Source organism: Chelon labrosus (assembly GCF_963514085.1).
Source record: "Chelon labrosus genome assembly, chromosome: 19".
In the NCBI taxonomy this organism is placed as follows: Eukaryota; Metazoa; Chordata; class Actinopteri; order Mugiliformes; family Mugilidae; genus Chelon; species Chelon labrosus.
Window position 1 is genome coordinate 23,910,325 of NC_140352.1, and position 13,754 is coordinate 23,924,078.

The 13,754-nt window shown below is 42.3% G+C and overlaps 1 protein-coding gene across 1 annotated transcript in view; it reads left to right on the forward strand.

The window, feature by feature from the left end:
• The first annotated feature begins 325 nt into the window (after positions 1-325).
• rab3gap1 (RAB3 GTPase activating protein subunit 1) overlaps positions 326-13,754 on the forward strand; it is a 29,882-nt gene continuing 16,453 nt past the window's right edge. Inside the window, exons 1-13 of the mRNA XM_084567101.1 lie at positions 326-356; positions 449-504; positions 1,665-1,743; positions 1,855-1,987; positions 2,339-2,417; positions 6,603-6,722; positions 9,073-9,238; positions 10,158-10,257; positions 10,573-10,654; positions 10,865-10,933; positions 11,038-11,111; positions 11,360-11,452; positions 12,649-12,821. Coding sequence (XP_084423227.1) covers positions 339-356; positions 449-504; positions 1,665-1,743; positions 1,855-1,987; positions 2,339-2,417; positions 6,603-6,722; positions 9,073-9,238; positions 10,158-10,257; positions 10,573-10,654; positions 10,865-10,933; positions 11,038-11,111; positions 11,360-11,452; positions 12,649-12,821 — 1,242 coding nt within the window. The 5' untranslated portion in view covers positions 326-338. The remainder of the gene's footprint in view (positions 357-448; positions 505-1,664; positions 1,744-1,854; positions 1,988-2,338; positions 2,418-6,602; positions 6,723-9,072; positions 9,239-10,157; positions 10,258-10,572; positions 10,655-10,864; positions 10,934-11,037; positions 11,112-11,359; positions 11,453-12,648; positions 12,822-13,754) is intronic.

Consider the following 13,754-nt stretch of genomic DNA (forward strand, 5'->3'; position numbering starts at 1 on the left):
AGAAAAGTCCAAATAAGATCAATTATCATTTGCCATAAGACTGGAGACTCTGGACATTAACGTGTCCTTAGACATTCCCTCGTTATGTGAGTTGTAAGTGGACATGGTGATAGTGACATATGTTCCTATTTAAACCCATATTCCTCACCAGCATTTTAGAACTGAAGAAGCTTCTGTAACATGTTCAAGAAACCCTTCAAGTCCGGATGTCCTCGTTTAAGCTTGTATTTTTGGTAGTATTGTTTTGGACCTGCAGGGGGCAGCAATAAACCACGCGTCTACACGACCGGAAACAGGAAATTATAGTCGCAGAAGAAGAAAAACAGCTGGGCATCAACATGGCTGCTGACAACGATGTGAGTTTGCTTAGCAAAACAACCAAGTGCAAGAAGTGTTTTGACAGCAGAACTGCATTTATGTCCGATCTTAATGTGCTTCTCTCTTCCAGCCCGAGTCAGAGGTTTTTGAGATCACGGATTTCACCACCGCCTCAGAGTGGGAACGGTAGGAAATGCCATTATTGCTCTGATCACTGAAATGTCCAGGTTACACCTATTACACACTCACTTAAAATCATTTGTTCCGTTGATCACAATGTTAATTTATTTCCTGGATACTTAACCTAACCATACCTATTACTTGACTAATCATTAGTTCTTTTTACATTCTGTGCTACTAAAGAAAAACACCGTTGTCTAGCGGACATGTTGGATCTGTTACCTATCTTGACGATGATAAACATATGTACTGCGACAATTAACAATATCAATTAAATAAGGAAAAGGTACATTTTTAGCCAGTGTTTTTTTTTTTTTATAGTAAGACACGATGCTACTCGAGGTCTTCTTGTACTAAGCAGTTGGAAATATAACGGTCAGCAGAAGAAAGAGAAATGTGTGACACTGTGAACAGAGCTCAGTGGAATGCTGACACAACTCAGCCCTCACAGTGTGAGATAGCTGGATCTGAGCAGTAATAAAGTAAAAGCCTTTGGCTGGTATCTCTAATCTGATATAAGGCCCTACAGTGAACCTGTCATCTTAGTTAACTAAGTCATTTAAAGATGTGTTCAGTAACATTCAGGGCATTTCATCCCTAACCAAGATTCCTAGAAACTAGTCTTTTTTTATATCTGGACAGCACATGAATAAATATTAAATATTTTCATATTATATAACTTCTGGATTGACACAACTATACAACCACCTTGGTCTTGGTAGATCTTTATATCTTGCGTTGCCCTGCAAGCAGCTTTCTAAAGCCCTTCAATGTCAGTTGCAGTAAAGTTGCCAATTGGCTCAGTTATTTACTGGTCACTCACTGGTTTGTATTGGAGAATGACTTGGGCGATATTGTTTGGTTGTCTGGTTTCAGCATATTTTTCTGTTTTAAATTCATTAAAAGATCCTTTGTGTGTATCAAAATACTGTACTATTAAATGTCAAGACAAGGCTAAGCTTGAACTTTAAAGTAAACATTAAGTAGATTTTCTACAGAGAGGTTGGTCAGTGTTTGTTGTACAGCAGTGAGCTGATTGAAATGAACTGCCAACTTCCTGAATTGAAACATGAAGCACAAGTCAGTTATTGGTGTATACCATATCTTGTTCTGTATGTTCAGCCAATTCCCATTACTACTTGTAAAACCCCTTTCTCTCCCTGAAGGTTTGTGTCAAGAGTTGAGGAAGTGTTAAATGACTGGAAGCTAACGGGAAGCTCTGCAGTAAAGTTGTCTCCAGAAAAGGTATTCTGCTCTCGTGAATCCTTTAATGTTTGCCTGTGTAATGTCAGAGGGTACTGCGCTGCCTGTATTTATTCATTCTCTTCATTCTAACGCTTTGCTATTTGAACACAGGGTGAATACACCAGCGGCACCTGGGGGGAGGACTCTCAGGATATCCATTTTGCTGACTTTAAGTTCTTCATAACCCACTACTTTCTGAAACAAGACTGTGAGGGAGACGATGGGAAGGACAAACTCGAGGAAGGTACTGTCATGTCTGAACCTTCCAGAATATGTACAGTTCAAATCGAAAGTCTAGATACATTCTCTCACCCAAGGGTTTGTCTTTATTTATCCTGTTAATTTACATTCTGAAGCCTGTTAGCTGCTTTTCCTTCTGTTTGTGGTCCAACTGATCCTAAACCATCTCAGATGGGTTTATGTTGGGTAATTGTGGAGGTCAGGCCATCTAATGCAGCACTCCACTCACAACTAATGTTGATACCACTAAGATGAAATCAGATGGGACGAAAACTGTGGAAAACTCTGATAACTGATAACTTGACAGTAAGATATAGGATGGCATGTTTAACACAGCATTTGCTTTTGTGCCCAGATGCCTTACCCTTGGCAATGCAGGACCTTCTGTGTATGAACAATGATTTCCCACCTCGAGCCCACTGCCTGGTCAGATGGTGAGTTCAGGCAGTCATTACATTTTCATACTAGAGAAATAAGTGGAAATTGCTGGTTTACTTAACTGAAGCTTTGACCTGCATCAGCCTGATTTTTTGCACTGTACCAGTGCTACGTGGCCTTCGTGGAGAGCAGGTGTACTGGTGTTCCTAATAAAGTATATATTTCAGACAAATGAGAACCGCCTGGAGAAATTACCATGAAAACGTGGAGGAGATGAAAGCTTTTCTTATAAGCGTAACCGCACTTAAAATAAAATATACAATTGTATGATTATTTATGAAGAAATGAGTCTGACAAAAAGAGAGGAGGTTTGTTGAGCATCTACTATTAGCTAAGTATATTACCTTGCTGGTGGAAAAACTTTGAGAGACCTCAATTCGATCATTGTTAGTAACTTCAGAGACAAAACAAATATTATCTTATCCCGCTCAGCCATGTTTGTTGTTTATGTTCAACTTCGTTCTCCTGGAACGCTTTGAGGTCGCATCTAGTATCACCAAGATGACCCAAAGAAATGTCAGCCAGCTGCTCCTATCAGTCTTATTCCAAAGTTAGTGGTATGGACTCTGCATGTTGTTCACTGCTGGGGCAAAATGAAACAAAACAGCACCACCTCTAAACAAAATACTGTATTAAGCTAAAGTCATCCATGTCTAAATTGAAGCATATGACTTAGACTTAGACTTAGATAAACTTTATTGATCCACAAGGGAAATTGCTTGGTTACAGTAGCTTAGTTGTCATAAAAAACACACTCTTAAGAACCTCAGATAAAAAGAAAAGATTAAGTTAAATAAAATAGAAATAAAAAATAAGTAGAATAAGATCTAGTAACATAAAATAGAAATAGTATAAGCCAAAATGTACAAATTATCATATTAGAATATGAACAAATGTACAAGAAATGGAAGAATATAAATATAAATTATATATACAGGGTAAGGTGTAAGGTGCAGTAGTATCCATTAACATTAATAACAATGAGTTATCTGTCACAGAAAGGTGAGTTGTTGTACAACTGGACAGAGAATGGTATGAAAGTAGTCCTGTAGCGTTCAGTGTGGGAGCGGAGCTGGATCAGCCTGTTGGAGAATGAGCTCCGCTGCCCCTCTATTGTCTGGTGTAGTGGATGTGACGGATTGTCCATGATGGAGAGCAGTTTGTCCAGTGTCCTCCTGTCCCTCACTGAGACAAACGTCTCCAACTTACTGCCAATCACATGACCAGCCTTTCGGATCAATTTGTCGATCCTACTTATGTCCTTTTTGCTGGTGCTGCTCCCCCAACAAACCACAGCAAAGTACAGGGCACTCTCAACAACAGACTGGTAGAACATCTCCAGCAACTTGCTGCACACGTTAAAAGACCTAAGCTTCCTCAGGAAGTAGAGTCTACTCAGTCCTTTCTTGTACACAGCATCACTGTTGTCCCTCCAGTCCAGTCTGCTGTTCATGTGGACTCCCAGGTACTTATAATGGTCCACTACTTCCACCTCCAGACCCTGGATGGAGATGGGCTCCACTGGTGTCCTCTTCTTCCTGAAGTCAATGACCAGCTCCTTGGTCTTGTCCACATTCAGGAGTAGGTGGTTTGTCTGGGACCACTCCACAAAGTCTGCGATCAGTGTCCTGTACTCCACCTCCTGTCCATCTCTAATACACCCAACCACTGCAGAGTCATCTGAGAACTTCTGCAGGTGGCAGGACCCAGAGCTGTACTGGAAATCAGAGGTGTAGAGAGTGAACAGAAATGGAGACAGGACAGTCCCCTGTGGTGCCCCCACATTACTGACAACAGTATCAGACAGGGAGCCCCCCAGCCGCACAAACTGGGGCCTGTCAGACAAGTAATCAGTAATCCAGGAAACAATGGAAGAGCTGACACCCATCCTGAGCAGCTTCTCACTCATCAGAAAGGGCTGAATGGTGTTAAAAGCACTGGAGAAATCAAAGAACATGATCCTCACAGAGCCCTTTCCACCATCCAGGTGAGAGTGAGCACGGTGCAGCAGGTAGATGACAGCATCATCCACACCAACATGAGGCTGATACGCAAACTGAAGAGGGTCCAAGACAGGGGTCACCAGGGGTCTCAGCTGAGCCAGGACGAGTCTCTCCAGGACCTTCATGACATGTGACGTCAGTGCAACCGGTCTGAAGTCGTTGAGGCCAGATGGGATGGGCTTCTTGGGCACCGGCACTATGCAGGATGTTTTCCACAGCACCGGTATCCTTTCCAGCTTCAGACTCAGGTTGAAGATGAAGTGCAGGATGCCAGACAGCTGTGAAGCGCAAGTCCTCAGGACCCGGGGGTTGACACGATCGGGGCCTGCTGTCTTGCCTTGTTTGACTCTCTCCAGCTGTCTTCTCACCTGGCCAGGCGTCACAGTCATAGGGCTGGTCTTCTCAGTGGGGGTGGGAGTAGGGGGGAGAGCAGAGGTGATAGGCAGGAAGGGATCAGTGGTGAGTTGTTGATTGGCCGTCTGGGGGGGTGTAAAGACTGGAGTGGTGGGGGGTGGAGGGCCAGCAGGGGGTCCAGTGGTGAATCTATTGAAGAAGACATTAAGCTCGTTGGCTCTGTCTGGGCCACCGTCCTGTTGTTTGGCTTTGATGTTGAAGCCAGTGATCAGCTTCATGCCCCTCCACACGTCCCGGGTGTTGTTCTGCTGGAGCTTGACCTCCAACTTCCTCCTGTAGGCGTCCTTACACTCCTTCAGCTGGACCTTGAGTTGCCACTGTATCCTCTTCAACTCGTCCTTATCTCCAGATCTGAAGGCCTGCTTCTTCTTGTTCAGCAGATCCTTCAGCTGGCTGGTGATCCAGGGCTTGTTGTTAGGATAACAGCGGACAGTCCTTGTAGGGATTACTGTATCCTCACAGAAGTTTATATAGTCCGTGATGCAGTCTGTCATGCTGTCAATGTCATTCCCATGGGGCTGGCAGAGCACGTCCCAGTTGGTGGTATCAAAGCAGTCCTGCAGAGCGTCGCTAGCCTCCTCACTCCACCTCCTAACTGTCCTCGTGGAGACAGGCTGTCTCTTCGCTGCAGGGACATACTCAGGTGTTAACAACACCAAGTTGTGATCAGACCGTCCCAGTGGGGGCAGGGCAGTGGCACTGTATGCATCCTTTGAATTAGCATACAGTAGGTCCAGAGTTCTATTTTCCCGGGTCGCACAATGAACAAACTGGTGGAAAGTGGGTAAAACAGTGTCCAAGGTGATGTGGTTAAAATCCCCAGAAATGACAACGAGGGCCTCCGGGTGTTTGGACTGTTGCCTGGCAACAGTGGCGTGGATGGTGTCACTCGCTGCTGCCTTGTCCGCTGAGGGAGGGATGTAAACTCCCACAAAGATGACAGACGTGAATTCCCTCGGTAAATAATATGGACGCATTCCCACAGCTAAAAGTTCAATGTCCGGCGTACAGACACGCTCCTTCACAGTCAAATGAGCAGGGTTGCACCATCTCTCATTCACAAAAACAGCAATCCCGCCGCCGTTCTTCTTACCGCTCAGGACCGTGTCTCTATCCGCCCGTAGAGTCTTGAAGCCGGGTAAAGATGCACTGTGGTCCGGGAAGTTCGCGTGCAGCCAGGTCTCCGTAAAACACAAAATACTGCTCACGGCGTACTCCCTCTGGGTCCTAACAAGCGCACACAGTTCGTCCATCTTATTAACCAGAGACCTCACGTTCCCCATAAGGACAGATGGTACCGCTGGTTTGAATTTCCGTCTCCGCTCTTTCACTTTCGCGCCAGCACGGCATCTCCGGCGCTTCTTCCTAAGTTCCTCGGGAATCTCAGGCCTCGCTCCGAACAGCGCAGGGGGTATGGACAGCGCTAGCAGTTGCTCTCGTGTGTATACGAAAGGACGGCCACTCTGCTGAGCGCTACAGCTCAGCACTGAAAGTCCAGAAAAAACGAAAAAAAGCATCTTAAAAAGACAAAAGCGGCCAAAAAACATGGTGATAGTTTTTTGGCATAGGATTCAAGAATAAGTTAGAAAAAAAAAAAAGATCGAAGGAACACACAAAAATTGTAAGAATCACGGAGCTACTGTGACCTGCTGCCACTCTTTCAGGCGCTCGATATGCTGTTGTTAAGAGATACAAACCGGTTGCTATGAATACAGTGTTGAAAAATATGATGCTAGCGTGAATATTCTGCTTTAATGCTCACAGGTATGGCCTACGAGAGTTTGTGGTCATCAGCCCTGGAGCAAACTGCGAGGCCATTATCAGCGAGTCCAAATGCAATCTCCTCCTCAGCTCCATCTCCATCTCTCTGGCTAACAGTGGCTGGTGAGTCCATTTTTCAACTCAAGATAACTTTCTCATAATTGTTTTGTCTGCGTTGCTCCAGAGATCACTCAGAGCACTACTTTGAGAAAACCATAGACTGTATAAATATGGACAATACGTCCCCACTTCCTTGCATTCGCCAAACTGACGGTATTTTCCTGGGGATACGAGTGGCAACCATCTTGTGACATTTAAGTACTTAAAGTACAGTATTGACTTTAAATGGTAAAAAAAAACAAAAAACAGTTTGTGCTGCCGACATGTCTTGTCCGTACTCGGACCGGGACTGCTAGCGCTAACAGCTCCAGCGGTTTCTGTGGTCACTGCAACATGCTTTGCATTTAGATGGCACTGTAGGGTTGAAGTTCTTTGGTGGTATGCAAACTCTTTTTTTTTTTTTTTGCACAACTTGTACAAAATCCCACTTTTATCAGGGCATCCATCAGGTAGTTTTTTAAAAATAAAATTTGCCTTCCATCAGTCCTGGTAACGTGCTTTCATCCAGTTCCTCCATTTTGGTAGCTGTTAGCCGGGCTCTGATGTGTAATCGGTGTACCAGGAAATTGTGCACTGACAAAAGTTTCGCGTTGTTTGGAATACAAACTGCGATTAAATACATTTTTAAACGCGTCAGACGCGTTACCTATCAGAGTTAACTAGTTGTAGGTGTTTTGCATAAATGTCTTCTTATCTCTGACAGTGGCTTACTGAATTCAGTTTTACATCTCCATGCAAAATTCCATCTGTGCTTAGACTAGGCTATTGTTCTCCATTTCTTCTTGGTCGTTCTTTGGTGGTTTTGACTTGAAAGGTCCACATCTGGGTCAACTTCAGCTTTCAGACAGGTGGCCTCACACTATATTCAGGCACATATTAAATTCACAGAATGCAGCCCTTAACAGTTTTTTGTTGAGTTAATCACATTTGTACCATTTTTACACTAATGACTAATGAATGTCATCAAGGGTTTGATGCTTCAGTTATACTGCTCTTGTTCTCATCATGCAAGTGCAAGCACAAAAGACCAGGTCTAAAGAACAAGGGCTGTGTCTCTCCAAGCTCCCCTGCTGTTTTGGTGGATTGTGGATTGAATATAAGAGAATGTGACTATCAGCCAATATATTCTCAGGTAGTCACATCACTTATCACTCTGAAAACATCTGCACCATGCACATAGGGTCTGTTGAGACCTTGCGTATTGATCCTGGGCTATCCCATCGCAAGCGACAAGCTTTAAGTACGCGTATTCAGACCTGACACTCTTTCAGTTACATACTACCGCTCTATCCTCACATTTTCTTTGAAGCAGTCAAATTAATTTTTCACCATTTTCAGCCTGTCCTTCTGATTCTCCTCATTACGTAAAACAGCTATTATCTCCATTGCAGGACCAATATTGTCAGCACTTCACTGCCTAGTTCTTGAATATGCAACACTTTTTTGAAACTGGATTTTATGAGGAAAATATGGTAATCAAACTGATGGTGCTAAAAAAGCAAAGCATTTTATGAATAAGACATAAGCCCCACTTTAATTAAACTACAAGTTGCAAAGCAAGCACTAAATCATAGAATTAATATGTGTATGTAATCCAATGTCTCCCTCATAACAGACAAACTACTGAGCTTTAACCAACCACTAATGTTGGTCCAGATAGTTTGTTCCACAGAACAATCTGATATGTTGTCCTTGGACAACAACTAAATCTTTGGGAAAGAACAGGCACTTTTTGCGGGATGACATGATAACCATTCTTGTTAAGTCAGTAAACATGGATGTGAACAACAGAAATTTCAAGACTGAAGAGAAATGAGGAACGAAATGTATTCGGCACATTTATAAAAACTCAAGGTTACATACTATGTGATTGTAACAGTGATTGTAAACAGAAATTTGTTTATAAGACAGATATAATGCTAGCAGAAGAAACTGTTGTTTAGAAGACTCCTGCTTATTCTACAATAATGATGGATTTCATCCAGTACATAGCTCATACTTTAGCCACCATTATAGAAAGTTAGATTTAAAGTTGACCCATTATAGGCTGAATATTTATAATGAGTTATTTAAATGACATCAGTGCTTATGGTTAATAATAACTTTAGTGACAGGTGAGCTTCCTCATAGGTCACAGTTGTCTGCCTCAGTGTCACCCACCTGCCTCATCTCCAGTCAAACTCCACCATTTGAGCTAGCACACTGAGCTTCAAAACAGCCAAAACAGCTCCTAAGGACACCTGTAGGTGGTTGGGATCTAGCTGATCGAGACAACCTGCAGCAGGGTGGTATACAAGAGGTAGGGTAAACTCTCTCTTTGTACTAATAATTTATTTTTCTCTCATGCGTTCAGCCAGGTGCCCATGTTTGTGCAAGTCCAGCAGAAGTGGCGTCGGATGTATACTGGAGAGTGCCAAGGACCGGGAGTGCGCACCGACTTTGAGATTGTTCAACTCCGCAAGGTGCCGAGCCAGTACAACCACCTGTCTGGGCTGCTGGACATCTTCAAGTCTAAGATAGTAAGTTCGATGGAGGGAGATATATGAAAGAACTTTATATATGTGATATATCACCTGGCTCAAATACTCTTGAAGAAGTTTAAAGAAACTGGGAACAGATATGGATTTCATATTTTCTAGTTGTGTTGGTATGCTGTACATGGTTTTTAGTTACTATCACGCACTCATAGATTTGAATGAGCTACACTCGCCAGCAAAAAACTGTCACCAGCAACAAATGGCATTTATGGTTAACCAGGGCAAGGTTTTAATGGATATGTCCTCTTTAGAATATCCGTTGAAATAATTTTAATAGCACCAATGAAATGCATCTTAAATTTGAGCTAATTAAATGTTTTTTTCATTTAACTTCACAATCTGCCCATTTACTCACCTGGTTCTTCCTGCTCTTGTCCTCTCTCTCCATCCTCCTCACTCCCTCTTTGCACTAATAGTCTCACACAAACGTGTTGTATTCAACTAACTTGATAACGCACCAGGTGGCATGTGTTTTAAATCCACACGACTGATTTAAAAGAACGATGATTTTTGTCATGAGCTTTCTGCTCTGAGCCACTCAAGTGTTTGAACTTGTGTCATCTCTAACGGACAATAAAATGCATTATTATTACGACTAGTTTTTAGTACTTTGGGGATGCTAAGATGTAATGTAGAGGTGCTCAAGGCCCTAAAATGTTTCTAAAGCAAAGGCATTTATGATGTGGACTGTTATTAGGTGTTACAGTATACAGTTGCATTTTAATGGTAATTACATCCTCAGTTCAGTTAGTTTAGACTTCATCCTATTTGAGGTGAATTTTGCCTGCGTTATATGGATCCTGTAGACTCTTGTCATCACCAAAGATCCTCCTCATTGTATTTTCTCTTATTTCTTTTTTCTTATGCACCTAAGCGTCTTCCTCATTTCTCTTTTCATTAGGGTTGTACCATGTTCCCTTCACTTCCAGTCAACATTGCCATTCGGTTTACCTATATTCTCCAAGACTGGCAACAGCATTCATGGCCACAGCAGCCTCCAGGTGGGTACATATAGAACAGAAGATGTTGTTGTTACACAAATACAATAATACAATGTTGGAGCAAAAAATCTGTAATACTGTTGAATGATTTTAATATTTAATCATTATTCAATTGTTGAATGCGACTTCCGAATCCGAATATTCCTTTAAAATGTGTAATATAAAAATAATAAAATGTTTGTGCCTCTTTTGTGGCATCTGTGACCTTTGCCTTTCACATTGAAATGTCAAGCAAATGCCCTGCTGTGCAGTTCAGCAGGTTTTTTTTTTAATCTAACTTGCTGTGTATTCTTTGGGCGGTGGGGCCTCTTGTAGACTTTGACACACTTCTTGGAGGTGAGGTAGGAGGGGTGGAGTTTGGGAAGCTTCCGTTTGGAGCCTGTGAGGAACCAATCAGGTAAAGACCTAGATTAAAATGCATTCTTAAACCCTACAGTAAAGTACAAACAATACTGATGTTCTGATTATATTTCAATTATCCATGTGTGTAGTAGATATGAGAACTATTACTTTTTGTTTGTTGTCTTTTAATTGCATTTTTCTTCATGTTTATGTGTGATATTTATATAAAAGAGAAAACCAAGTTGTTTGTTTGTGTCTGTTGCAGTGAACTTCATCTTGCAACCACCTGGCCTCACCTGACAGAGGGCATAGTAGTGGACAATGATGTCTACAGGTAAGAGTGTTCTAAATCCTCCAGTGTGTGCAGTAGATCTAGTTATCTGTATCTCTACTGACATGACTTTACTATGTCCATGCTCTCTGTTTATTATCTGCCAGTGACCTTGACCCTCTCCAAGCTCCTCACTGGTCAGTTCGAGTCAGGGCAGCTGAAAACCCTCAGTGTTTACTGGGTAAGTTAAATCACATTCCATTACAGTAAGGCCATTAGATTATATTGTTTAGTCTGTCTCCCATACAAGTCATTCTGTTTCAGAAATGTTCCAACAGCAAATGTTATCAGATATGTCCAGTGATTGTAGAGCTGCTTGGTGTATGAGTAGAATACGTAAACTGTATTCTTCAGCTAGACAAAGTATGAAGCCCTCAGCTGTGTGGCTAATGTTGGATGGGTCTGACACATTCTTCTCTTCCCGTTTAGGTGACTTTCTGACTGAGTTCTTTAAGTTGTGCTGTAGGAAGGAGTCTACAGAAGAGGTTCTGGGAAGAGGATTGACTGAAGAGGAGGGCAAAGGTCAGGTCACTGGCTGAACTTTTGTTCCTCTCTGTAATATCACTATATACACTGCATCCTAAGCGTCAAACCCACTAACTGAAATATTGGCAGTCAGCCTTTTAGTACTCATCTCCACAACATGAGGATATTCCCCTCGATATGCAGTACACCTAATCATTCCAAGACGTTCATGTGCAAAAGCCATCAACTGCTGTGTTGAAAGCATCAGTCATGAGGTCTGCCTCAGGAAAGAAAGACCAAGAGAGGATCAATTCATCAGCTTTACCAGCATTACATATTAACAACATGAATCTGGCTGTCATGATCCATTATCTATTACCTTATCCTTTAGAGCCAGTTTAGAGTCACCAATTAACCCTATGTGGGAATGTGGGAAGAAGCTGGAGCACCCAGAGAAAACAGCACAGGGAGAACATGCATGCTCTGCACAGAAAGGCCCCAGCCAGGCAGCAGGTTCTAACTGAAAACCTTCTTGCTGGGCGGTGTTAGTGTTAACCACTTTACCACTGCGCCATGCAACTTAACAAGTCTAACGGAAACGGATGTGAGACAGATAGTAATGTCTTTCTACAAGCATAGAAAGATAGACTTAAAGTTTATTTATTGTCATTCAAAGCTATACACCAGCTGTGTACATTTGAATGAAATTACACTGACACCCAACAGCCACTATACACAGATTGAGAAAAAAAACTAGAATAAAGTAAGTTAGGGCTTTTGGGATGAAGCTGTTACATAACCTGGTTATTCTGCTTCAGATGCCGCGAAACCTCTTCCCAGAGGCTAGCAGGGAAAACAGCCCATGGTGGAGGACACTTTTTTTAATCCCGAAAAGGGAAATTTCACTGTCGCAGCAGCAATATACAGGCACTCCGCATACTGTACATAATCTATAAAGATAGAGAAATATATATACAAAATGAAATGAATAAATTACACCAACCAAAAGCTACCATGTGCAAAATGTGCCAGTTACTATCAGTCCTCTAGCAGCCCTTGAGACAACAACATTGTTGGAGCCTTTTGGAGAAGGTGTTCCGTTGTCTGTTTTTTTGCAAATTACATAAAAGTTATTTAAATGTTTTGTCCTCATATATTCCTTTTGCCTGGTACTGTATGGGAATACTGTACATATGGTATCTTTTGCAGTGTAAAATGTGATTGGTAATAACTTCTGTATTTCTCCCCTGCAGAAAACAGCGACATCAGCTCTGCTCTATCCAAGCTGACCGAGCCAGCGGCTGCTGTGCCAATTAACAAACTGTCTGTCTCCAACATGGTGCACACGGCCCGAAAGCACATCCGCCGCCACAGACGCATTGATGAGTCACCACTCAACACCGATGTACTCAATTCTGTCCTTCTGGTAAGGGTTACTCTGGCAGGCGTATTGTTTTATATGGATGTTGTTGCCACATAAAACATGACAGTAGAAGGTACTTTTAGACTTGAAGACACGACGCAAACACATAACTGCAATTTCACTGTAGACCATCAGTTTAGAATGAACCAAACTATGCAGTAAATGTCTGTGTTTTTTACAATCATGGTATGCATATCTGAGACCATGCCTCAACTTATTGTAGCCAAAATGGGAAAAAATGTGAGGAGGCTGAAAAGTAGCACTGATATATTAATACTGAGTACAATCATTGCACATTACATGTTGCACATTGCATAAGATCGCAGCTTGAGGACTTGTTAAGTGGGCAAATGAGTCCCTGGTTTGGGGACACACTGTGGCAGCTGCCTTTTTTGGATGAGTGTACAAGTGTTTGTCTAAAACACATAAAGTAATGTAGTAACACCATGCTGAACCTGAAAATAGACATTACTGCTGCAGAATAACTGGAAATCAACTGCAGCAGATGATTCATTTGGCGTCAGTCTTCCTAAGAGACTTGAAGAGCCAGGATGCTGCATGATACTGCTTCCCTCTGTGTCTTTCTATCAAACTTACAGTCCCTAGAAAGCAAAGTGGATTGCATACAGATTCAGCCACTTAGTCAACACGTGTAGAAAGACTGTTGTGTTTTCAGTTGTACAGAAACCCCAACTCTGTCTTACAGATGCTACATTAGTTGATATCAATTATTCAGAACTGGTCCTGCTTTTTCATTGTAAAAGAAGAAATATAAAAGATTTGTTGTTGCTAAGAAGGACATTTCAGGCCAGTGTCTGGTGGCTGTGTATAGTCCTCCCAGCTCTAATTAGAAAGACTGCTACATGTCATTATTCATTCATTCATTTTCTGTAACCACTTGTCCTCTGGAGGGAGGCTGGAGCCTATCCCAGCTGT